Source organism: Stegostoma tigrinum, chromosome 8, assembly GCF_030684315.1.
Source record: "Stegostoma tigrinum isolate sSteTig4 chromosome 8, sSteTig4.hap1, whole genome shotgun sequence".
Classification (NCBI taxonomy): Eukaryota; Metazoa; Chordata; class Chondrichthyes; order Orectolobiformes; family Stegostomatidae; genus Stegostoma; species Stegostoma tigrinum.
In genome coordinates, this window is record NC_081361.1 from 44143162 (window position 1) to 44170656 (window position 27495).

General features: G+C 39.7%; 1 protein-coding gene across 5 annotated transcripts in view; it reads left to right on the forward strand.

Annotated features, from left to right (window-relative positions):
* The window catches only part of hmcn1 (hemicentin 1), a 545704-nt gene that overhangs the window by 108825 nt on the left and 409384 nt on the right, over nucleotides 1–27495 (forward strand). For all 5 annotated transcript variants that reach the window (XM_059647829.1, XM_059647834.1, XM_059647832.1 and 2 more), the window contains 2 exons: nucleotides 5780–5951; nucleotides 14210–14316. In XM_059647829.1, coding sequence (XP_059503812.1) covers nucleotides 5780–5951; nucleotides 14210–14316 — 279 coding nt within the window. The remainder of the gene's footprint in view (nucleotides 1–5779; nucleotides 5952–14209; nucleotides 14317–27495) is intronic.

The following is a 27495-nucleotide window of genomic DNA, read 5'->3' on the forward strand; positions in this document are numbered from 1 at the left end:
ACCCTGGGACATTGCAGAGTGAGTCCACCCACAGCTCAAGCTGCACCATGCAACCAATTAGGAGCTACAGCTAAACATACTTCTTGTGTAGATGGTCAACATCAACACTGCAAGTGTCCCGGATTTTCACATATTGCAGAAGGATGTGGAAGCTTTGGCAAGGGTGCAGAGGAGATTTACTAGGATGTTGCCTGGTATGGAGGGAAGGTCTTACGAGGAAAGGCTGAGGGACTTGTGGCTGTTTTCATTAGAGAGAAGAAGGTTGAGAGGTGACTTACTTGAGACGTATAAAATAATTAGAAGGTTAGATAGGGTGGATAGGGAGTGCCTTTTTCCTAGGATGGTGATGGCGAGCACGAGGGGGCATAGCTTTAAATTGAGGGGTGAAAGATATAGGACAGATGCCAGAGGTAGTTTCTTTACTCAGAGAGTAGTAAGGGAATGGAATGCTTTGCCTGCAATGGTAGTAGATTCGCCAACTTTAAGTACATTTAAGTCATCATTGGACAAGCATATGGACGTACATGGAATAGTGTAGGTTAGATGGGCTTGAGATCGGTATGACAGGTCGGCACAACATCGAGGGCCGAAGGGCCTGTACTGTGCTGTAATATTCTATGTTCTAAGGAGCATTCCACACGGGTGGGTTCTACTGCTATTGTGATCTTTACCAATTCTGAACAATAAATTACTCAACCTTACCCTTTACTCACCAAATCAGATGCCTCTCATTGTCACTCTCACATTTGCCCTCTCATGTGCTCTGCCCGTCTCAGTCGCACTTGTGCGCGTGTTCTTCCTGCTGGCAATTCTGCTCTTGCACTCTCTCTTTCTAATAAACTGCAAACTCCAAAGTAAGGACTGTACTTTACTCTCACAGTTCCTAAAATTGGCTCCGAAGCAGTCAAATACCTCACTGCTTTCCTGTGACATCATCCTGATTGTTGGTTTGTTCCTGTTCAATATGAAGTTTTTTTTATTTTCATCACTCACTGCTCACAACACGTTCCTACCCAACAAGCTTTGCTCCAAGACTCCAATTACCAGTGAGTGTCTCCACAGTATGAAGTAATCACGTAACTTAGACTTGTCTAGATGAAAGAATTATCCCTGAACATGTGACAAATTATCAGCCTTGGGATCTAAGAGAAGCTAGGGATAAGAAAAGGCCACTCAGTTTGTCAAAGTTTACTCCTCAATACACTGAGTTTCCCCTTTCAGCAGCTTGATGTGCTGTGCTCAGTGGTAGTTCCTGCTTTTGGAAATTCAGGATTTCTTCAACAACCATTTGGACGAAACACTAATAAATAGATCAATTACTAGAGTCAACAGTTGCTGATCCATTACTGTTAATTCTGTGTCTTACTGATGTCTCTTCTGTCTGCATGATGTCTCTTGTGTTTAAATGTTTTTATGCCTGAGTGCTGAATGCAACATGACTTTCTTATCTTCTTTGGAGAGAATCAACTGTGACTGACAAAAGATTTGGGAATAAATTTGTAATAGAATGTGAAAAGTGGCCATTCGGATCAGTTTATGTTGCCCTTACTGCCATGTACAAATTGAGCTAATCTTCCCACAGGATTCACAGCCAATCCTTAGCTTTAATGTGTGTTCTGGTTTGACTAAGGTTTATCTGCACAAAGTCAGTCCTGGGCTCACGTATCATGCCAGTGAAGTAATATGCTGTGAATGCAAAACTGTTCCTTCTTGTTTGAGGCTTAGTGAGAGGAATTATAAGATGTTTGGGAAAATGCAACAAATTTCATTTGGTAATTCAAGAGTTTGAGTGGTGGTTTTGGCATTAATGAAGGTTACATGATGATACTGACTTATGCTCATTATCGAGCGATGCTGGTTACTGGTGATTTTCAGTTCCTAAGAGGGTGAAGAGATATTAAGTTTCATGTTATAATCAGGATAACCTGAAATGTTATAGGACATTGTTGAATGGACTGTTCAGAATTCTCAGTTGGGGGTGGCATGCCATTCGTAATCAAATCATCCTTACTGCAGTGAACTGTACTGTAAAGGAACGTTTGTTCAGTGTTGTTTAATGTAATTCATAGCAGATGTAATTCATGCTCAGTTTGAAGTGTATTCATGGAATAGTAGACATAAGTCAGATTACTCCTAAAAATAGTAAAAGTACATGTCTGAGCTGAAATCAGTTTAGAATTTACAAAAAGGAAATAAGCTTATTGATTTATTAGCTGAAATCCCTTGATGTCATCTTGACAGTTACATGAGGATTACGCCAATATGTATATTTCTGTGCTTTATGTTAGGATTGTCGATTCAGTGGATGAATTCTTAATGAGCAAATGGAAGACAAACACACTATTACTCAGTGCTGTCCACTGGTAAATGTGACTTGGAGTGTGCAGGCTAATCCTGACATGTTCTCCTTGGCTCCTGAATAAAAAATGTCATTCTTGTTTTTTTCAAAAAAATCAAATATAACCAGTTACATTTTATCTGCATTGGCTTTTAAATTCTTAGAGTATGGATGTACAGAGACTAATGATTTTCTGTTAAGTCTACACACCGATTGCTTCTTATCTTGTAGGTGACCAAGCATGTGGATGAGGGTAGGGCAATTGACGTGGTGTACATGGACTTCAGTAAAGCCTTTGATAAGATTCCACATGGTAGGCTATTGGAGAAAATACGGAGGCACGGGATTGAGGGAGATTTAGCAGTTTGGATTAGAAACTGGCTTTCTGTAAGAAGGCACGAGTGGTGGTTGATGGAAAATTTTCAGCCTGGAGTCCAGTTACTAGTGGTGTGCCTCAAGGATCTGTTTTGGGACCTCTGCTGTTTGTCATTTTTATAAAAGACTTGGATGCAGGCATAGGTGGATGGGTTAGTAAGTTTGCAGATGACACTAAAGTCGGTGGAGTGGTGGGCAGTGTGGAAGAATGTTGCAGGTTGCAGGGAGACTTGGATAAACTTCAGAATTGGGCTGAAAGGTGGCAAATGGAGTTCAATGCAGATAAATGTGAGATGATTCACTTTGGGAAGAATAATAGGAAGGCAGAATACTGGGTCAATGGAAAGATTCTTGGCAGTGTGGATGTGCAGTGGGATCTTGGTGTCCATATACATAGATCCCTGAAAGTTGCCACCCATTATGATAGTGTTGTTAAGAAGGCTTACGGTGTATTAGGTTTTATTCGTAGAGGGATTGAGTTCCGGAGCCGTGACATCATGCTGCAACTGTACAAAATGCTAGCACGGCCTCACTTGGAATATTGCGTGCAGTTCTGGTCACCCCATTACAGGAAGGATGTGGAAGCATTGGAAAAGGTGCGGAGGAGATTTACCAGGATGTTGCCTGGCCTGGAGCGAAGGCCCTATGAAGAAAGGCTGAGGGCCTTGGGTCTATTCTCATTGGAGAGAAGAAGGCTAAGAGGGGATTTAATAGAGACATACAAGAAGATCAGAGGATTAGATAGGGTGGACAGTGAAAGTCTTTTTCCTAGGATGATGACGTCAGCTTGTACGAGGGGTCATAGCTACAAGTTGAGGGGTTATAGATTTAAGACAGATGTCAGAGGCAGATTCTTTATTCAGAGAGTGGTAAGGGCATGGAACGCCCTACCTGCTAATGAAGTTAACTCAGCCACATTAGGGGCATTTAAACAGTCCTTGGATAAGCATATGGATGATGATGGGATAGTGTAGGGGGAGGGGCTTAGATTAGTTCACAGGTCGGTGCAACTTTGAGGGCCGAAGGGCCTGTTCTGCGCTGTATTGTTCTATGTTCTATGTTCTATTTTCCTGTGTGGTACTGCCTCAAATTTACATTTAATCCCATCTGTTCTTTTGCCTTCCAATTTCAATAACACATTGGAACCATTGGCTTCTCTCTACCCAAACCCAATTGCCTCGATAATGGCACAAACAAATCCAACATTTGCCTCCCCTGTTAATGAAATGCCCACTTACTGTAATTCAGGTTGGCATGTATTTAGAAATTCTAATTCAATTTAATTCTTCAATTCATTCATGGGAAGTGTGCATCTCTAGCTAAGCCAGCATTCATTACCCATCCCTAATTGCCCAGAGTTAACCATGTTGCTGTGGGTGTGGAGTCATATGTAGGCCTTACCAGGTAAGGATCACAGTTTTCTTTCCTAAAGGACATTAGTGAACCAGGTGGGCTTTTACAGCAATCGACAATGGATTCCAGATTTTTTAAGTTGAATTTAAATTCCACCATCTGCCGTGGTAGAGTTTGAACCCAGAACTCCAGAACGTAAGTTGGGTCTCTGTATTAACAGTCTGGCAATAGTATTGTTTGGCCAATGCCTCCCCTATAGCATTGTAGTAGGTATGAATCTCATGAGGCAAAATGGATTTTTTTTTCCATTATAGTCAAAATTTGAATGAGGTATAATTATATCAACAATCTTCACGATGTCATAATATTATGCATGTTATTGACAAATATGACCTTACATTAATTCTGTCAAATTTTGTGTTTGCAGTACAGATAAACATTATGTCCTTCCTTGAAGCCACAACCTTATCAAGTACTGTATTTATTCTAACATCATCAGTTTTCTGATGTCACAAAACTATAGCTGTATTTCTGTGCAGTTGATGATCACATTAATTGCAAAACCATTCTGGAATTCAACAACTGTCATCCAGTTCTTGGACATTATGCATTTTTATTACAGTGATAAAATATAAGAGAATATATTATTTGGGTCATGGAGCAAATCTTGTTCGAGTCCTTGAAATTCAGTCAACCAGGTTGCACTAGAAGTCATTAGAAATGGAAATAGGAATTTGATGTTAGTTATAACTCTCAACATAAGTGCTGATTTATTCAAAATTTATAGGATTGTGCAAATAAGCAGTCAAAATGGCAGTTATGAAATTGAATGGAGATCTAGAAACAGTGAAGATACTGGTTTCTGAGCAGAGTTGTATAACAATTCACGTACACTTCTGTTCTACGTTTAGTTAAAATGACATTAAATGTTTTTTCTTCACATCTTTAATAGTGTATTGATTAATGGTTTGCACAAATTCTGTTCCTTAGCAATGGGCACTTTCGTTGTCACTGGATTTTTATGTGCTAAATTTCACATCTTTAAGTACCAGGTTGTACTGGACATGAGTGATTTCACAGAATTGCTTACAGAATATCATATATTGCTTAAATCATTTGTTGAATTAATTGTGCCAAAGTACACTTCTGGTTGTTTTCTGTGATCTGTATGCTTTACAATTTGTGAAGTACTTTTAAAGAGTAGACGTTCTTGTAGAGCAAACGACTGTAGACCATCCTAAAGACTGCAACTGTGAAAGCACAGCACGCCCTCCGTACTGCATAAGGCCGTCTGCTGAGATTTGATGCTTAAGTTTCTGCAGTGTGATTTGAGCCTATTGTCTTATGATCCAGAAAGGAAAGTCTCATGTAACACTGGCAAGTGTTGCAATCTGTCGTACTACTCACAGAGGCTAACTATTGCGAATCCCTTTGATGAAGCAGTATTCCTTAAAATTAGTCAATTATATTGGCAGGAAGATTGTTTTTAACATATTCTGGTTTATTATCAAGCAAAGGACTTGATTTGTGAAGTACATTATATCCATTTTCATTTTTTTCCCTCTTTGTAGCACTTGATTGATCAACATAAACTGAATTACCAATAAAGGAGTTAATATTGGGAAGCATTGTTTTATTTCTTTCCTAGTAAATTTCATGTTGTCACTTTCTGTTGGGAATGTCAATCCCATTATCTCATGTTTTCATTTGCAGGTTTTGAAATGGGTAAAAGAGGCAGTCCAGGCATCCAAAGTCCACCTGCTTTCAACAGACCATGGTGCACAAGCTATAAACGTCTGGAAAATCCCCTTTGATCCAAGTCTAAAGGAGGTCACCGTGTCTCTGAGTGGTCCTGCCCCCTTTATTGAAATTCGTGATCCAGCAGGTATGGTTTTCAAGCATTAATGGTAATAATTTGTAGTTACTGGTAAATCCTGTCAGTTGCTGGTAGCAATCTTCTTCTTAAAGTAACAAGATATTGGCATTCCTTTGTGAACATCATTGTACATCAGAAAGACAGCATTAATGCATTTGGTGAATATAGTACAAAGCAGGCCATTGTCTATCTGTCTTGCTGTTTTATTTTTCTATTTTACTCCAAAAGATAACTGTTCAAACAGAATTCAAGTCCATACAGTTATGAGTTTTATTTCACTTCACCAAGTTCAATAAAAATCACACCCTACTTATTACTAGCTCATCATATTTACAATCAATTCAAAGCAAATTGACTCTTAGTTAATATATCCATTACCTGATTTCCCATTTAGGTCTCCACTTGCCTTTTGGACCATAGTTCCTTATCTTAAAGGAACTATGTTAGATAAGTTGATGTATAATTAAAACAAACAAATCTTACAGAAAGACAACAGATTGCATTCCGAGTTTGTTTTTCTTTGCACATTGAAATGTCCTTTATCCGTAAGTCCATCAGTTTCTTAGGACTTGCTGTCTTTGTTGTAAATAAATCATAGCTGACTGCTTCTATCCACTCTCTTCATTTTGGGCATTTTTCTGTTTTAAAACTGCAGTATTGATCCTCAATCTGAAGAAGGGTCCTGACCCGAAGCATCAGCTTTCCTGCTCCTCTGATGCTGCCTGACCTGCTGTGTTCCTACAGCTCCACACTGTGGTATCTCTAACATTGATCCTCAAAATTATTTGATTCGCATTTTGATGAATACACATTATCCCATCATAACATATGAATATAGCACTCAATGCTGCTGAATCTGTTTTAGAATTTCTTCCAACATTGTTGCTGAGATAAATACCGTATTTACTGTCACACCATGAGTCTCTGCTGCCGAGGTATTTTTATGACACTTCTGATCATCTTAGCTTCCCAAACTAAAGGGTAATATTAACTTCAGAGATAATGGGAACTGCAGATGCTGGAGAATCCGAGATAACAAAGTATGGAGCTGGATGAACACAGCAGGCCAAGCAGCATCTTAGGAGCACCTCTCTCACAAGAGAAGTTGTAAATCCTCATGCATTTGAGAGCTCATCACATAACTTTGCGTAAGATCATAAAATATTGGAGCAAAAACAGACCATCCAACCCACTATGCAATGAGATCATGGCTAACCTGAGAATCCTTAATTTCACTTTCCTGCCTTTCCCCCATTACTCTTGATTTATTCACTGCTTAAATATCTGACTATTTCAGCCTTAAAGTATACTCAATGACCCAACCTCTGCAGCAGTAAAGAATTCGACAAATACACTACCCTTGAGAAAATAAATTCCTCCTCATCTCTGTCTTAAATGTGTAACTCTTTATTTGTTGATTATGCTCTCAGGTTCTAGACTGTCCCAGAAGGTAAACTTTCTGTATCTATGCTGTCAAGTCCCCTAAGAATCTTCAAATTCCACCTTTTTTTTCCTTTATTCATTCATGGGACGAGGACATCGCTGGCTAGGCAGCACTACTGCTCATCCCTGTTTTCCCAGAGGGCAGTTCAGACATTGGACACTGCTGTAGGTCTGGAATCCCATGTAAGCCAGACCAAGTAAAGGTGGCAGTTTCCTTCCCTAAAAGACATTCGTGAACCAGATGGGTTTTTCCCCAACAGTCATGGTCATCATTATACTCTTAAATCCACATATTTATTAGGTTCAAATTCCACCATCTGCCATGGTGGGATTCAAACCCAGGTCGCCCGAACCATATCCAGCAATAATACCATTAGGCCATCACCTTCCCATGGTCATCTGGCATGGCAGGATTCGGGTCTGCATCCATACAAAATTAGCGGAGTTTCCGGATTAATAGTCTAGCAATTATACCACAAGACCATTGACTCCCCACTTTCATGTTCCTGGTTTCTCCCTGGTGATATGGAAATTTTAAAACACACTTTTAATTCTTTTCAATACATTGCTTGATTAATATTTTCCACCTTGGTATTTTTCATAGTTGTGCTTATGTATAATCAAAGTTGTCATCTGGCCTTGTTTTGATGCTCAGCCTTTTCAATTTTCCAACTAGAATTTGAAGTTCCTGCAGTTCAGTTTGGAAGCCTCTGCATCTTTCTGTGAGGCCCTAAATTGACGATTAGCACATAACTAACATTTTCAAGATAAGATTGTTGCCACAAAGTGACACTTGATCAATTCTGCTTCATTTCCAATCCAATGTACTTTGGGTGGCACGGTGGTTCAGTGGTTAGCACTGCAACCTCACAGCACCAGGGATCCAGGTTCGATTCCACCCTCAGGTGACTGTCTGTATGGAGTTTGCACATTCTCCCTGTGTCTGCAGTGGGTTTCCTCTGGGTGCTCCAGTTTCCTCCCTCAGTCCAAAGATGTGCAGGCTAGGTGGATTGGTCATGTTAAGTTGCCCGTAGTGTTCAGGGATATGTAGATTAGGTGGATGGGTCTGAGTGGGATCTCCAGGAGTCGGTGTGTACTTGTTGGGCTGAAGGGCCTGTTTCCACACTGTAGGGATTCTATGATCTGTGATGATCTTAAAAATCCCAAAACCATGACTTACAATTTCAAGTTCTGCTTCAAGCCTATTTATAACAGTATTTTTAAATTCACTGCTCCCATCCCGCAAAAAAAACGTATATGCATTATAAACTTGACCAAAAACTGCCCTTATTGCCAGTAAAACATGAAAGGTTTTGCTTATAACTGAAGGCAGCCCCATCTTAACAAGACCAATTTTACTAGGAAGTACCAGACTCTAGAGGCATTATTTCAACTGTATACACATTTATTTAACATCCAGTGTGGCCCCACTGCATCTGGAGCCTTTTTGAAGAAATACTTCTGTCTGAAGTTGGTCTCCCTGCAGAAATGCAGATTTAATATCAATTGGTCTACACTCCCCCATCCAGTTTGTGATTGATGCACCAATGGCTTGCTAGGCTATTTCAAAGCGTAATGTGCTTCTGAGACTTTATAAAGCTCTCGTTCGGCCCAATTTAGAATACTGTGTCCAATTTTGGGCCCCACACCTCAGAAAGGACATACTGGCGCTGCAGCATGCCCAGCGGAGATTCACATGGATGATCCCTGGAATGGTAGGTTTAATGTACGATGAATGGCTAAGGATCCTGGGATTGTACTCATTAGAGTTTAGAAGGTTGAAGGGTGATCTAATAGAAACTTACAAGATAATGTATGGCTTAGAAAAGGTGGATGCTGGGAAGTTTTTTTTTCCATTAGGCAGGGAGACTAGGACCTGTGGGCATGGCTTTAGAATTAGAGGGGGTAAATTTAAAACGGAAACGAGGAGACATTTCTTCAGCCAGAGAGTGGTGGGCCTGTGGAATTCATTGCCACGGAGGCAGAGATCGATAAATTCTTGATCTCACAAGGAATCAAGGGCTACAGGGAGAGTGCAGGGAAGTGGAGTTGAAATGCCCATCAGTCATGATTAAATGGTGGAGTGGACTCGATGGGCTGAATGGCCTTACTTCCACTCCTATGTCTTATGATCTAATGGTAATTGACATTCAAGACATTGTTTGTGGCTCTGGAGTAGCATGTAAGTGAGAACAGGTGAATATGGTGGATTTCTTTCTCTGAAGGGCATTAGTGAGCCATATGGGTTTTTCTGGCAATCAACAATTGGTTTCATGGCTACCAGTAGATTCATAATTGCAGGCAGTTTTGTTGATTTTCAAATTCCACCATCTGCCACGGTGGGATTCGAACCCTTGTCCCTTGAATATTAGCTGAGTTTCTCGATTAATAATTTAGTGATAATTAAACTAGGCATCACTTCCCCTTCACCCAAAAAACTAGCATGTTCAGCAGACTTTTTAACAGATTAGAAAAGTCACAGCCGAACTATTGCATATTTGTCTCTTGCAGTCACTGCATCTCAAGTAGTTCACAATATGTAGGATGTTTCGTGATGTGAGAAAACAAATGTACATCTTTATTCAATAACATTTGCTAGGGTCCCAGAATGGGCAGTCAAATTACATTACAATCTGGCTAGGGATCAGTAATCTTTTTTATCCCCCAGTAGACAGAGTGAGAAATTCAGGGGATGTACTCAGGGATTAATGCCAAGGATTCTATGATTTTGAACAATTAACTTCCACTACACTATTTTAGAATAGTATTACCTCCTACAGTACGTGTGAAACTTGTATTCTAACCCTCCAGAATTACCATATAGCAAATGAAGTTAATAAACTGTACTCAAACATATTGCAGTGTACTTTAAATAGGAAATCTGATCAAGATAAATCCAAAGGATTTCTCAGCAATTCTCCTGAGACATTAATGACATGATTGGTCATGAAATCTTATTAAACGTCACAAGGGCTGATCAAGCCTGAAACCCCCGCTATGAGTTATTCCTTCATGAATTGTGTCATGGAGCCCTGATCAGAATCACCTGTCAGAAATTCAGGCCTCCCTGTTTTCATAGAAAAAGGATTGGTGTGGTAATTTGGCTGAGATTGTCACTCCTCAGAAAATCCAGGCCAAAGTGAATTCTGGGCAGGTTCACAGAAGGTAACGTTGCATTACTTCAGTGGATAGAAATTCCATTGGCTAGTTCCCTAAGGCAGTATGCATTGCATCTTTTCTAATTTCGGAATAATGAACAATAAATTCCTTAAAGGCAATTTTTAACTCCAGTGGGATTATTTTGGTTGACAGGTGGAATGTATTCCGCATTCACAAGGTTGGTTTTTGGCAGGAATCTTGGGGTATAGTGGAGTCTAGACTTCATTTACATACCATATGCAGATTGCGTATTGAGCTAGTCAACAAATGGGCACAGGGGGAGGAAGATTATCACTACCTTGTTCTTGCACAGCCTTACATTGCAAATTAGCATTCTGTTGGTCCAGGTGGAGTATGTTTTGTTCCTCGTGGCTGCAAGAGAATATTAAACTATAACTGGTGAACAGCCAGCAGACATGATTCATTTTGATATCAACAACATGGGTTATAAAACACAGCAGGCCCCGCAACAGAATTTAGAGAGTTAGGTAGTAGATTGATGAGGAGGACTCCTAAAGTTTTAGTATCTGGATTACTTCCAGTGCCATGTACTACTGAGTAAGGGGACAAGAAGGTAGATTGAATGAGTGCATAGGTAAAGGGATGGTAAATGAGTAGGACTTTAGACCTTTGGATCATTGGGACAGTTTCCACGGTAGTTGAAACCTGTACAAGCACCTGAACTGGAATGGGTCCAAAATCCTTTGCTCATGCTGTTGGTGAGATTTTAAACTCATTTGACAGGGAATGGGGCATAGAGTAGATATAAAGTAGAGAGAAAGGTTCAGTCAGATATAGAAAGAATACTAGGACAGTCCAGCAGACAGAGAAGACATGGATGTGATAAGGCACATAGGAGGACCAGAAAGCTAAGTTGTATCTGATTTAATGCAAGCAGCTTGATTGGTAAGAAGGATGATCCTAGAGCATTGATCAGCAGGTAGGAATGAGATATTGTTGCCATCGCCGAGCTGTGGTTGAAGGGAGGATGGGACTGGCAGTTGAACATTCCAGAATATAGAAATTTCAGGTGTGATAGCTTGGAGTGTTGCACTATTGTTAAAGGATAACATTGCTGCAGTAATATAGGAGGATGTATTAGACTCTTCAAATGAGGCCATCTGGATGAAGCTCTGCTGGGATCATACTACAGGCCTCCCAATGGTCAGGGGGAGATAGAAGAACAGATATAAAGGGAAATCAGAGAGAGGTTTGCTAATGTTAACTGGGATCACCTCAGTGTGAAAGGGTTAAACGTGGAAACATGGGCATTGCTGGCTGGCCAGCATTTAATGCCTATCCCTAATTTTCCTTGAAAAAGTAGTAATGAGCTATTGCCTTTGAACTGCTACAATCCATGTGTTGTAGTTTGACCCACAATGCCCTTAAGGAGGGAATTCCAGGATTTTGACTCAGCAGCAGAGAAGCAACAGCAATATATTTTCGAATCAGGGTAGTGAGTGGCTTAGAGGGAGACTTGCAGGTAATATATCTGCTGCCCTTGGCCTTCTGGATGGAAGTGATCATAGTTTGGATGGACCTGTCTGAAGATCTTCAGTGAATTTCTGTGGTGCATCTTGTAGATAGTATACACTACTACTATATTGCCAGTAATAGAGCGAGTGTATGCTTATAGAAGTAGTGCCAATCTAACGGGCTGCTTTGTCCTGGATGGTGTCAAGCATCTTGAGTGTTATTAGAGCTGCACCCATACAAGCAGGTGGGGAGTATTCCATCATATTCCTGACTTATGCTTTCATATATAATGGACAGGCTTGGGAATCAGGGGTGAGGTACACGCAGCAGTCACCTCGTCTCTGACCTGTTCTTGTAGTCACTGGTTTATGTGGCATTTCCAGTTCCTGGTTTCTGAATTTCTGGTCAACAGTAACTCCTAGGAAGTTGATAATGGGGGTTTTGGAGATAGTAACACAGTTGAATGTCAAGGGGAGGTAATTAGATTGTCAGTCATTGGGATGGTCATTACCTGGGTGTTACGTATAGAGCATTAAAAACAGGACAGGCCCTTCGGGAAAATGGGAGTAAAGGGGGGTGCCCAAAAAAGAAATTGGGAGGACAAAGAGGGTTCATGAAGTAACTTTAACAGGTAAGATTAAGGATAACCCAAACACAATTTATAAATATATTAAGAGCAAGAAGGTTACCAAGGAAACACTTAAGCCTGTTAGACATCATAGGGGCATCATGTGGGACCAGACTACCTGGGTGATGTCTTAAATGAATACTTCTCGTTTGTATTCACAAAAGGAAATTATTGGAAAATTGAGGGGGATGATCAATCAACTTTCGGAAAGGCACGATTGAGCAGAGGAGTCAGCATGGCTTTGTTGGAGGGAGATCCTGTCTGACTAATTTAATTGAGTTGTTTGAATAGGTGACTAAATATATTGATGAGAGTAGTGCACTTAATGTAGATAACATGGACTTCAGTAAGGTCTTCGATAAGGTTCTACATGAAAGACTGGCTCATAGGACCCAAGGCAATTAGCTAATTTTTGCTAAAGCGAGGGATCTGATTGATGAAGAATAAGTTATCAGAATCTTTTCTCCATGGCAGACATGTCAAGGTCCAGAAGACATAAGTTTAAGGTGGGAAGTAAATAGTTCAGAGGGGATCTGAGAGAAAAAATATCACCCAGAGGATGGTAGAAATAATAACATTCTGCCTGAGAGGGTAGTGGAAGCATCTACCATTGCAACATCTAAGAAGCATCTGAATGAGCACTTAAAAGTCGCCAGGGCAGCATAGGCTGTGAATTAAATGCAAGTAAAAGGGATTAGTATAATTTGATGTTTGTTAGTTGCATCAACATGGTCGGTGAAGGGCCTGCTTTTAAGCTGTGACTCTAACCTGAACTATTTGGTGAGGAGCCTCTGGTATTTCATTCAAGTACATTTGTGTTTGCCCCCATGGTGTTAGCTATCACTTCCATTGGACAAAGTCAGATGGACTCCAGTCCAACACTGACATCTCTACGTTATGACGTAAGATGGATTCAGTGGGAGACTCGCAGCGATCATTAAGATCGTGCCTGAGTTAAAATGCTGAGTTTTACTGTCTTGCAAATGATGTGTGACGGTTAAAAATCTCACGGGCCTTGGTTTTGTTGTAGGAACTGGACAGCTTTACTTCCCTTTTGTGTCTTTCAGGATTTTTTGTAAGTTGTTGTAATTCTCCTCCATTTTTAGTAGGTAAAATATGCTAAAGGGAGTAGATTTTAATATTGAGCATGGAATCTGTGGGACTAGTCTAAGCTTAGTGATGGACTCTATCAAAAGAAGTAGCAAGATAAAATCCCAGCCTACAAATTCAAGAAATGACAATGACATAATTGGTCTGGGGTTTTGTTTGAATTTTGAGACCCAGAATAATGTGAACTTGGCTTAGCTGAGTGGCAGCTGCCCATGTTAGACTCATTAGGCCTGATTGTAACTGTGTAGATTGGTTTTGGTTGAGTAAAAATCTCGAATTCTTCCAGATTAGGAGTAAATTATAAATATTTAAAAACAAACTATTTTTGTTGACATCTCAGCATTATCTTCAAACTTCTTAATATCATTTTATTCAAGATTTAAATTCAGTTTAACAGCAATGGCACATTATCAATAATTGAACATTTTTTTTCTTTCCTCTTGACTTGTAGGAAAGTTGATTAAGAAAGGATCTGGTCTTAATGAGCTCTTACACATTACAAACTCTGCCAGGGTGGTAAATGTAAAGGATCCAGAACCAGGACTGTGGACAATTAAGGTAAAATTTCATGTAAATAATGTGTGCAAATTTCACTGAAGGTGCACAATTCTCTAGGTTTATACAAATCTCCCATTCTAACATCAGCTAGACGCCAGTGAAATCACCAAATAAATAAGAAAGCACAAATATATTCTAGTTCTCTGTTGCTTCTGAGAATTTCCGTGTGGCATCATAATGGATGAAAGTTCCAACAGCACCTTACAAAGTCAGATTTGGGCACACAGTAAGCGAGGAATTTCTACATCTGACACTGGATGAGGACCCAACATATAAGAGATGGAAAGTATGTCTCTTTTCTCTCAAGATTAAGAATAGGGTACAGCCCTCCCATTTCCAAGATTATCCTCTCTTTGTCGGCTCGTATTGGAGGGTACTAGCAGCTGCATCCTATTGCAATAGTTGTGCCATCTGATGTGAAATAATTTTACTCTTAAAGTAATCAACATTAAATTCTCTCATTAATTTGAACTTTTTTCAAAATTACATTATGTTTGGTACTTAAAATTAACCTTGATGATGTTCCACCTTTAAATTGCAAGTAATATATGGGACTTGCAATTTAAAGGTGGAACATCATCAAGGTTAATTTTAAGTACCAAACATAATGTAATTTTTAAAAAGTTCAAATTAATGAGAAAATTTAATGTTGATTACTGGTGACTCAACTATTTATGTACCAGAGTGGGCTACATAAATTTTTCCAACGTATTGTTTAAATAAATGTCCCTTTGCGCAGGGGCAATGTCTTTTATAATTATTTCAAATTATGTGTTTCCTCTTCTGTAGCATAGTACTTTGCCTGTGATCAAGTGTGAACAGCATCCTGCAACTTGCCATTGACCAGAAACTGGACCAGATTAGCAATATGAATATTCTGGCAACAAAAGCAGGTCAAGAGCTTTGGAATCCTGCAATGGTTAACTCACCACCTGACTCCTCAAAGCTTGTCCATCTACAAGGCACAGTCAGGAGTACGTTGGAATACTCCCGCTTGTTTAGATGAGTACTGTTCCAAACACACTTCACATTCATAATAAAGCAGCCTGCTTGATTTGGTACCACATCCAAAAACATAACAGCAATTTGTACTATGTACAAGAACCAGTGTGGAAATTCATCAAGGCACCTTGGTCACGACCTTTCAAATCACAACCACTAACGTCTAGAGGGGCAAGAGCAGCAGTTATGTGGGAGTGCACTACCTCCCGGTTCCCTTCCAAGCTCCTCATATCCTGGTCTGTAGATCTATTGCCATTCTGCCTATGTAGCTGAGTTAAAATCATGGAATTCCCTCCCTTAACAGCAGTGTAGAAGTACCTACACTAAATAGATTGCAGAAGGTCAATGAGAAAGCCTCCCACCACCTTTTCGAGGGTAATCGGAGATTGTCAACAATTGCTGGCCCAGGCAACAAAGCCCCACTTCCCCTGAATCAATTTAAAAAAAAATTCTGGGGCCAATTTTCTTGTTGATCTACCCTGATTCATCAGATTCCTGGTGGTGAGATGGAAGACTTTCTCTGCCAGCTTTCTCTCACCAAGGTGACATGGCATCTCCAATGTGCCGTTGCAGCCCTATAATGTAGAATTCCATTTGCCATGACACTCCATGATCCAAGGAATTCCATGCACAGCAAATGTGCTAAACATCAGAAATTTCATGTACCATAGCACTGTTGAGCCGTGGAAGTGCTGTATGGTATATTAATGTTGGATCCATGTTGCAATGTTCAGTCCAAGAAACACTGTTTAATAGCAACACTGGGATCTAGGAATGTCAGAGACTAATGACATCCATTGTTACTATGCCAGACAGAAAGCAGCCAAGGAATTAAAATCTACCCATAAAGTCACATCTGTCCCAATCTATGAGCAACTCTGCATGAGCAATATGGTGCAAGAAAACTACTTTAAGTTTGCATTTGTGCACATTGTTAGAATATGCTGCCAATCTAGAATGGTTGCCAGTTATGAGGCTAGGCCATTAGGCACTTGGATGAACACACAATATTATTGTATAAGGAAAAGGTTCTGTAATATACATGGACTATTATTTTTGAAAAAAAAAGTGTTACTTTTCTAAAAATTTATTGACATTTCTCCTTTATTTTGATTTGTTAGTATGCAGATAATATTGGTTACAAAATCACTCAATAGAAAGTTGTTACTTGAGTCCTTGCTGCAATGAAAAATTTCTTGGAGCAAAGTAACACACAGTGTGGTGCTGTTTCATTATTTAAACCAAATGTTAAACTCTTCTTGTATTACTCCTGAGTCTTTGGCTCCTAATGCATAAGTGTTGCACAGACGGTGAAAAAGTAAGCTAAGGCTGCTTGTTAGGAACAGCCATGTTTGACTCTATGATTCCAATATCAAACTTTGTCATTATGGCCAGTTCGGTTTGGTTTTGCTACCTATGTGAGTAGGAACTGTGTGCCAGGAAGTGCTGGAATTGTCATGCAATTTTTTCTAAATAAAAAACAGCCTTTCTTTGTAAAAGAAGAGACTTCATTTTGAGAATCCTGAAGATACTATTCCTTAACTTATTGCTGAGCTATCTGGATTTTCATAACTGGGTTACCCTGTAGAAGTTGGCTATCGAAGCTTAATGCTTCTTGTCCTATTTTATAGCCTTGTAGTGATCTACTCATGATCTGCCCAGTCCTTGCACATCTCAGTTCTTTGATTTCTGCTTTACTTGCTTATAACATCTTTCTATTTTCAACTTTAGTGAACAATGCACTATAAGTAGGGAAAGGAATACAAAAGATTCTTAAGAAATATAGTATCTGTAAGCAGCTGTTGCCCCTTGACGTTCTAGCTCTTTCACCAGCACCATTGAAAATTTACCAGTTTTATTGATAGCCATGGCTGGTAACTGTGAGCATTGGAGCTTTATCTGTACCTGAGACAACGTTCCTTACATATTAATGTTCTCATCTTAAAAACCCTTAAAACGTCTCTATCATATCTGCCCCCACCACCACCCTTGGCAGCACATTCCAGACACCTTAAATACATGCCCCTTGTATTTGACACTCCGACTCTGGGGGAAGAAAGTTCTGACTGACAACCCTATCTGTGCATCTTTAATTTTATAGACTTCTATCAAGTCTCCCCCAGCCTCTGCCACTCTAGAGAAAACAACCTGAGTTTTTCTAGCTTCTCCTTATAGCTCATCCCCTCTAATCCAGGCAGTAACCTGTTAAACCTCTTCTGCACTCTCTCCAAAGCCTGCACATCCTTCCTGTCATGTGGTGACCGGAACTGAACACAGTTCTCTAAGTCTGGCCGAACCAAAGTCTTATAAAGCTGCAACATGACATCCTGACACTTGTACTCAATCCCCTGATCCATAAAGGCAAACATGCCACATGCCTTCTTTACCACCCTATCTACTTGTGTGACCACTTTCGGGGAGCTATGGATTTGAACCCCAAGATCTCTTTGTCCACCAGTGCTGTTCAAAGCCTTGCCATTAATTGTATACTTTTCCTCAAATTTCATCTACCGAAGTGCAGCGCCTTACAGTTGCCTGGATTAAACTCCATCTGCCATTCCTCTGCTCATATCTGCAACTGATCTAGATTCTGCTGTATCCTTTGACAATCTTCCATTCAATCCACAATTCCACCAACAGTTATGGTGCCTGCAAACTTATTAACCCACCTATCTACATTTTCATTCAAGTTATTTATATATATCAGAAACAGCAGATGTTCCAGTACAAATCCCTGCAGATTACCATTAGGCACGGACCTCCAGCTGGAAAAACACCCTTCCACCACTACCTTCTATGGGTAAGCCAATTTTGGATCCAAGTTGCCAAGTCATTGTGGATCCCTTGCATCTGAATCTTCTAGATGAGCTTACTATGAGAGACCTTATTAAAATCCATGTAGATAACATCCACTGCTCTGTCCACATTGAAGACAAGCTTGGGAACAGCAGATTACATGCAGTATTGTAATGGCACAGATTTAAAACAGCTTTGCAGTAATGAAATTCATCAGAACATTGAGGAAAAAAAGGATAAAGAGATAATACTTCCTAGTAGATTCAATTTCAGAGAAGGGCTATGTAGACCAAAAGATTACAAAGTGCAAAATACTCAAAAAATCAGACATCCATGACTAACAAAGGAATTTCAACATTGTAAGAAATTAAAAGGCCAGTTGCCAGAAATATCAGTAATTCAGAGGACTGGGAGGTTTATAGAATCCTACAAAGGAGGACTGAGCAACTGGTAAGGAATGCATGAATAGAACTTGAATGCAATCTAGCAAAGATCATGAGAAACCATAGTTTCTATAGGTATATAAAAAAGAAACAATTGGCTATAATAGATATGGGTCCATTACAGGTAAATTCAGCAGGATTTAAAATGGGAGAGAAACTAAATTATTGCTTTGTGTCTGTTTTCTGAAGAAGGGACCAGAAATCTTCCAGAACTGAGATCCAAGTGGCCAGGGAGAATGAATTGAAGGAAATTAGCATTAGTAAGAAAATTATGTTGTAGAAATTAACTGAAAGTTAATAAATCCTCAAGATCTGCTGGTTTTCATCACAGAATGTTGAAGAAGGTAGCTATAGAGATAGTTGATACAATGGCAATGAGCTTCCAATAGGGATGGAGTGGGCAAAAGGTGTTGAAGTTTTCAATCAGTCATGATAGTATTGAATGTCAGAGCAGGCTCGATGGGCTGAATGTCTTACTCATGTTCCTATATTCCTTCTTGGAGGTGATGGATTTTAAAATACAGCATTTCCTCAAAACCAAACACCAAGTGTAAAAGTCTCAGCAAATGAGTTGCGGAAAAGAAAGTTTAGATGCAACCAGTACTTAAAATGGATTGGTGCTCTCCTTTAGAGAAGACACCCAAGGCGTTTGGCCAGGGAATTACTGATCACAAAAACATGGGATTTTTGTATGCCATCCAATAATCCCATTGAATTTAAGCTTGATACAAGAACCTATTAGACCTGTTACCATGGGTGAAGAAGCAATAGTTACAGAATACGAGGTGAGACAAGATGGCAAAGACAGAATGACTGTCAAGCACAGGAATGTTACAACTTGCACAATAACATGTAGTGTGTAAAAGAGTTAAAATGTTTTGTAGCCAGCAATCAGCATTCCTTAATTTTGAGCCAGATTGTATGTTTGGACCCTAACTTTCTTAAGAAGTCTGAAGGCATCCAAAAGGGCAGTTGATCCTGTGACAAGCATTTTCTGAAACACTGGTTAAGAAACAAACTGTGGTTTTCCAACCAGTGGAAGATCTCATTGGGTTTCCTTGACTCATGGCGGAACCCAAGAAGAGAGAATTGGTTGAGGTTACCTAAGACCCATAAAAGTAATGTTTTATATGGATAAGAAGAAACAGTGGCCAGCAAACTAAAAGAGGTTCAACCAAATTTTACAAGACAATATTGAGTTGAAGGATCGCCAGGCCAAAACCCCAGTGAGTTGGCTATGAATTTGAGTGCCAACTACATTTCACAATCTGCTAGTGTATGATGAAAGATTAGTTAATCCAACATTCCTTTGGTAAGATGTATAGGAAGGTTGTAACAGGGACAGATATTCATTACCAAGTGTACACAAAGGCTCAGCCAGTAGTGCGTCAAACTGTCAAAAGAGATTGAACATTTAGTGTCATTGTGAAGCCAGCAGTTATATAGGATTGTCACATATGGAAAACATTTCTGTCATCATCAAAACCAGACTAAAAGTTACAAATGCACAAAAATTGCAATGATAAGGAAATTCAGAAAACAAGAAAAGAGCTGCAAAATTCACTTGATCCTATTCAGGAGTCTTTCACTCATCATCTTCAGACAACAGAACAGTCAATGCCAGTGACAGAATGTTGCTCACCCAATGCTCAATCTTTCAGTACCACAGTTGACCATCAGTCAAATTATCATGGAGGGCAGCCTGTCTAGCCTCAAGGGAGATGGGCTACATATGACTTGATTGGAATCAGACCATTGTCCACTGATCCTTGGCATAGTTAAGAACAAGCTTTCTGGTATAAGCATCCCTGATATGGCAAAAGAGAGATTGCTTCTTAAATTTGGAAGGCACTTGCATGATCCAGAAATCCAGGATACTGCAAAGAGGAAAGAACTTAACTCAACAGAGCAGCTGGCTTCTAGGGGAGGAAGTTTAGGAGCTTAAGGTGGTTTCCAGGTAAGGTAATGGACCAAAGACAGCATCACAAAGTACAATGAAATGAAAGGCAATGAAAGGATTTACAGATCAAAATCCGTGTTAGTAGTCCACAGTCAAGAGATCAAACATTCTTCCATATCTGAAGAGTACATTTTGAGAAAAGTGCGAAATTTTCAGACTTTTTCATTCTGCATTTGTGATGTTAGAGACATGCTTGAGACCGAACAATTATAAATGTCATTATTATATACTTGATTTTCACAATGATTGAGTCTAAGAAAAGGGATTGTAGGGGGTGGTTAGTGAGGTATGTTGCAGAAAAGGAAGATGTGCAAGGTAATGGGTCTGAAGAGGGTAAATATTCATAATATATTCAGTCCGTCCATTCCACAGATGTTGCGTATTCTGAGAGTAGAGACACTGTGTTCTTTTCTAGATTTTGGGGGGGATCAGATGTATCTGTACAAGTTCCCTGAGTTCCTGTTGATTATGCCTGTCCAAATGTCACTGCACTTATTACCAATTTTCTTTTACCAATTTATGATCAATAATTTACACTTCCAAAATTATGAAACAGTTGAAGGACAAAAAGGGGACAGGAGATGAGGGGGAATTACTTCTCTGAGGGTAGTGAATCGATGAAATTATTTATTGAAGAAGCTATAGAGGCTGTACACTATGCATATTCAAGGTTGAGATAGACAGACAGGCTTTTAATCAGTAAGGAAATCAAGGGTTATGGGGGGAAAGACAGAAGTGTGATGTTCAGGATTGACAGATCAGCCATTATTTCATTGAGTGGTGCAGACTTGATGGGCTGAATGGCCTACTTCTGTTCCTATGATTCATCACAGTCCTATCATGCAAAAAAGCCTGTGTTATGTAATAATATTGCCTCTTCTGTAGAAACTCTATGATGGTTTATTTTCTCCCACTAAGCATTAGATATGATCAAGATAAAGCAAAGACAAGAGACAATTAATGGCAGTGATTTATCTTAAACAGCCCTCACCCGATAGCACGTACTAGAAGTGATGGCAAATACCACAAAGTACTAGCAGTGGTCATCTGAAAAAATGCAGCCATATACCATTGACTTGAAAATATTGTCAAGATTATTAATTTCAAGCCAAGTAGAAGCAACAGGGAGACTAGGAAACAATTCTTCAAAAAACAGTTTGGTGTATTCTTCTGTGATCTTTGGCAGCAAGAAGATGAAGTGCAGAAAAACATTGGTTGTCACTGCGCTACACTGCTTTGTGCTGCTCATAGGCAAATTTCATTCCGATATGTGAACCAATTCCAAATACAAGAAATCCTGGTTTGTTCGGGTTGCAATGCTTCGAAATCAGTTGCCAACATTGAGTAGGTGCAAGTATATGGATTGTGTGCTCGTTGACATATGGTGTTAGTTGTATAAAAATGGTGGTTTCGTCTTCTGAATGTTCTCGCCTCCACCAAGTTTAACAATTTCCTTTTAACTGCCATGTTTACATACAATAGTGACACACTTTATAAACCAGATGCGTGGAAATGAGCAATATTTAATACGGCTTCTCTGGGAGCATTTTAACATAACTTGACGCAGTTATAAATTGTCAGGTCAACGGAATGTGCTACAGCTTATGCAGCAAATGAGCTTCAACCAAATGGCCATGTCTGAAGTCTAAGGTGGAGGCATCGCATGGCAGTCAGTCAAAAGAATTGTTTGGTTTCAGCCCAGGAGCTTGGAGGCAGTCAGTTGGACACTTGAGGTATTCAGAATCATCAGTTTCATACTTTTCATCCAGGGAATGTGCCACGGTCAGTCATGCAGGCCTGCTGGAGCCAGTCCAGGAATTAACAGTAAGTCATTCAGAAAGCCTTATCAAGAGCAGTCAGGATTTTAGTCACTCATCATTTGGGGCTGCTGTTTTAAGTTCGTTAAGGGGTGAATTACAGTCAGCCTTGTAGATTTGGTCACTAAATGTTAAGGCAGGTTATCAGGAGCCACTGCTGTGAAGGGCACATTTGAGAATTTTCAGGATTGGAGGTAACATGTGATGGGACTGCAAGGGGGCATTCAATGTAGAAGTGTGGGAGATGATAGTCTGTTGGAGGATATGGACAATCACTGCGTTGGCTTCAGTAGGGTGGCGACGGTATAATAAAAAAGAGAATGTCAAGGGTAAGATGATAAACGTCTTTAAAACTGAAGAGAACTAATAGGATAGATGAGGGGAAAATGATAGGACTGTGATGAATCATAGGATAATAAATGATAGAGGGGAAAATGAGGCTTATTTGAAGCATAATGCAAACATGGGCCAATTCAACTGAAAGTAATATTTATACGGATTACTTGCATTTAGAGATGATTGATAAAGAAATATCTTGTGTATATATTCTTACAAGTTCATTTTCCAAGTTGGTTGGTTGTGAAATGAATGGTGACTGTCAACCTTGATGGTAGCCTCATTGCTAAAAATAGCCATTTTCTGTGACTGTGCACCATAAAAAATACAAAAAGGACAAAACTTTAATCGTCATCCCAACTCTAGCCATTTAAAATTGCATGTGTAAACACCTCCCTTACATGACCTATAATCTGGGAGATTCTGGACGTGCTTCTCAGAAAGACTTGGCGCAAATTTGCATTTGGTACATTTAGGGACCCAGTTTGCTCTGACTACTTGTTAGTCTATCAAATACTGGTTTCAAAATATTAGCACTGGATGCTGAAGTTTCCTGATTTTGTTTTGAACCAAGTTTTAATTGATAATTATTGGAGCTGGTGCAATGCTGATTTGTTCCTTTAGAATCTGTGGCTTGCAGATGACTAACCAGCCATTGTACATCTGTGAACCATATTTAATGTTTTTGCAATGTTGTAATGGGCAGTTTGGCAGATATGCAACTCTTACAGTTCATTTATTTCATTCCATCTAATTGTTTGGACCATAGATGGTTATAGTGCAGAGGTAATCTCACACAGCATGTGAAGCACTGTTTGAAGCTTTTTTTTACAGTAATGAGGACTTTTCTGTGCAGCTTTGGAAAATGATTCCATGCTGGCTGACCTTCTATTGTGGCCTGGCATGTGCTGTAGTATGTGTGAGATTGATTGATCTTTAAGTTTACAACACATTCCACCATTTCCCAGCCATTGTCCGCCAGTCTATTTTGTGTTTCCAGCAGCCATAAATAAAGTAGCATGTCACCCAGCTTTGCTTTTAGGCTTATAAATGAACATGCTTTATTTCTTTTTTCAGAAGTCTCAAATAATTTTATTTCTCTTATAATTCCTGTAACTGTCAAGACATCTATTGGCATCACTGATTGCTGTCTTAAGTGGATTTAGGCTTTAGAACTCTGAATGATAAATTATCTGTAAAGGAATAAATGGAGATGAGTGGCACACCTAAAGTATACCTAATTTTTGGTGAGTCATTGGTTGGATTTTGATTTTGTGCAATCTGGAAAGAAGTGTTGTGTAGCTAGTTATATTGTAAATTAAATTACGTAGGTAAGTGTCTGGGTTGATTATAAAATATCTCCTATTTCTGTTAAAATGTTTGAATTTACAATGTTTTAAAGTAACAAATCTAGGTAGTAAAATTGGTTATAAGTTAACATTTCTGACGTTTTTTACCTTTTTTAAAGATTAAATCAAGTAATACTGCAAATTCAGGAGGAAGGTTATCAGAAGGGGCCATCATAAAATCCCCAGTGGCTGACAAGTGAAGCAAATGGGTACCTACTTGTTGTTTCCATTATTGCTCTTTGACTGTATGATCTGAGAAGGTCTATATGGGATGAGAAAGGAGAGAAATTTAATGTCATCATTTTTAAAAGAAGTATCTGGGAAAGAATGGTGATTTATAGAGAAACTTAAGAGCAGTTTTTCTAACTTTATTGCTGCTGATAATCTTCAATAAATTGTTGCTGAATTTTACCAAAATTGGCTAAAGCTCCAAAGCTGCATTTGCACCTAGGAATAAACAAAGGCTGCTTGCTTTTCAAGTATCAAAAAATTGCAGTCCAAGTGATCAATGCATCCAGCCCACATCTATTGTAAGTGGGTGTCAAGTCCTGTTTGCTCCACTGCAGCCAAATCTGCACTGCTGTATCATGCTGAAGGTGATATTCATCTAGTGCAATGTCCTCGTCTTCCTTCTCATAAGACTGTTAGCATTCTCACAGCTTAAAGTTTTTGAGAAAACTTGTAACTTCATTGTCAGAGTGTATGGAAACAGTTGATAGTCGGTCCTGTCTCTTGGTAGCTTGTTGGTGCTCGTGTACCCAAGTTTTCTCTAGCTAAAATGAGCTATCATAGTATATGAGCACCAATTAGCTGCCAAGAGACTCGATCAACTATCACTCATTTCCATACACCTGGACAGAAGAAGGCGACCAATTCGACTGGGACAACATAAACATCCAAGGACAAGCTAACCAAAGACGCGCACGGGAATTCCTAGAGGCCTGGTTCTCCACCTGGAACTCCATCAATAAATATGTGGAAATAGACCCCATGTACCAATCACTACAAAGCAGAACCAGAAATGGGACTGACCAGTATATCAAACTAGACCATATAAATAACAAGCTGGACAGACCAATAATGTTTCATTGCAGGCACACTGATGAGGTTACCTGGCATGGTGATGAAATGTCTGCAAACCAACCTAGCAGTTCAGTGAACAAATCAACAACTCCATTCACCCAGCTATTCAGCATCTATCACTTCCCTTTACTGATTCGGTTGAATAGGGCACAGCAAGCAGGAATTATGTCGCACATTTTGTCTGGACCATACTAGAAACCACTACCTGCTCAATCTGTCTGTAGGAACCTTATGACCTGGAGGCCTTTCTTCTGTCTGGAATCCCCCTGGCAGGAAAATTAACTGCATTTTACCAATGCTGAACCTTAGTAAAGAGGTTGCATTGCAGAGTCATCAGCCCTCGTCACCGAATAGTGAAACGCATCGAGCCCTTAGAATGAAGCCAGAGCATTGGAGTTCTCATGAATTTAGGCATCATTGTAGCTTCCAGACTGCCCATTGCAGATTTCTAAGATGTGTTCTGAGGAAGGTTCACTGGACATGAAATGTTAACTCTGATTTCTCTCCACGGATGCTGCCAGACCGGCTGAGTTTTTCCAGCCTGCATTTTCTATTTTTGTTTGTAAGATGCGGTCCTGATAATTACAGATGATCTGTACATTGATGGAGTGCAGCACTGTGCTGACTGAAGTCAGCCATGTTATGATATGGTGCTCTGAAGGCGATATGTGTACAGTCTGTAGCTCCCTGTTGCTGAGGGAAGCCAGCTATATTGGCAAAGCCCACTGTCTGAGCTGCAAAAGTTACCTTGTCATAAGGAAACAAGATGAAACAGTGTGATCTGGCACATATTGTATTGGTAACAGCATTTGATTGAGGATTGAGAGATCTCGCCACCCGTTCCCCACCGAATCCTTGGAAGCAGCCACTTACACAAAGATTTAGTCATGCTCCAGCCTTGATAGTGCTGAGAAAGAATGGCCACCTGCCCCCTCAGTTCATAAGATCCACTGCAGAGACAACATCTTGTAAAGGTTCTATTGCAATGTTCTAGGACATCCTCAGCCCATGACTTCTCATTCATCTGGAGGAAATGGTATTGAGTGTGGTTGACTCCAGTCCTTCTGTACCTCATCCGCATCGTAAGGGGAACTTCAGCTGCAGCTTCTTCATTTAGAGGCTGATCAACCTTTTGGAGGTTGCTGTTGGCCCTAGGTTTGCTGGCAAGTTTGTTTTCCCTCAATTTCTCTAAGCGTTCGTAGCTGCATGTGCATAGTTACAATTAACTGTGCTGTTAGAATGGACTTATGTAGCAAATATCAGAAACTGTACAGTTCCTTAATAATGTGAGCAGTATTTGCACATTAGTTCCTGGTATATTTCCTAGTTATTGGCTTGCCACGACAAATATTACTTTCCCCTATCCATCTGAACAAAACGTAAGCATAATGCAACATGTTGACAAAGCCTGCTAAGAGCATACACTTTTCTCTCCTCATGCAAACTTCTAGAAATGCAAGTTATGCAATAGCATGATGATTGACGTGCATGTGGTGAGGGAATGCCATTGGCAGTGAGATCAACCATCAAAGATGGGCTTGGTAAGAGAAAGCAGGCTGTCAGTAAGATTAACTGTTAGAGGCTCTGCAATCAACCAGTCAGTCACAATTTGTACATTGGAAGCAATTTGTCCATTAGTGAATTGGCATGGCAATGCATATTCTTGCAGAGGAGCTCTTTGACAACAATTGAAGCTATGCAGATTGAAAAAGTCAAGATCAATAACCCTGAAGACTCAGTATCCAGGTGAAGCTCTTTATTGGAGTGAAGTTGAGAAGGTTCTCACTGCTCAAGACTGTGATGGTGACACTACTGCAATCCTTCAATTTATTCAACTGCTGTGTGATCCCTGGAAAACACGTTTCCAGAAGAGTAATTACCGAAGTGACATGCATTTGTTCAGGCTGCAATCGCCAAGACAACTAATTATGAATTTGGTAAAGCCACTCTGTGAGACTAATATGGAAATATTCTACTCCTGTATAATTATGAAGAAAATATGGCCACAAATGTATGTGAACAATTAAAATCACAAATTTATAGTTGTGAAACAAGGCAAGATGGGCTCTATTCAGACATTCAGTGATTTGGTGGATAATACTCTGAAAGATGACTGGTTTTAAGAAATATCCATACTTCCAGACATTTGTGTAACATTTCGGGCATCAAGTGCTGACTGCTGGCATGGATTTAGTCAAATGACCTCACTTAAACCAGAGTCTTGAAATAATTTGCATCAAATTGTCAAAGCGATCTAAGTTGTACCTTGCATCAGGACAAAATATCAACCTGGATGCGATATACCATTATTGAACAGCAAATAAAGATAGTTGTGAAAAGCTGCCAAAAAGATTGTAAGTTAACAAAGTGTGGAGCTGGATGAACACAGCAGG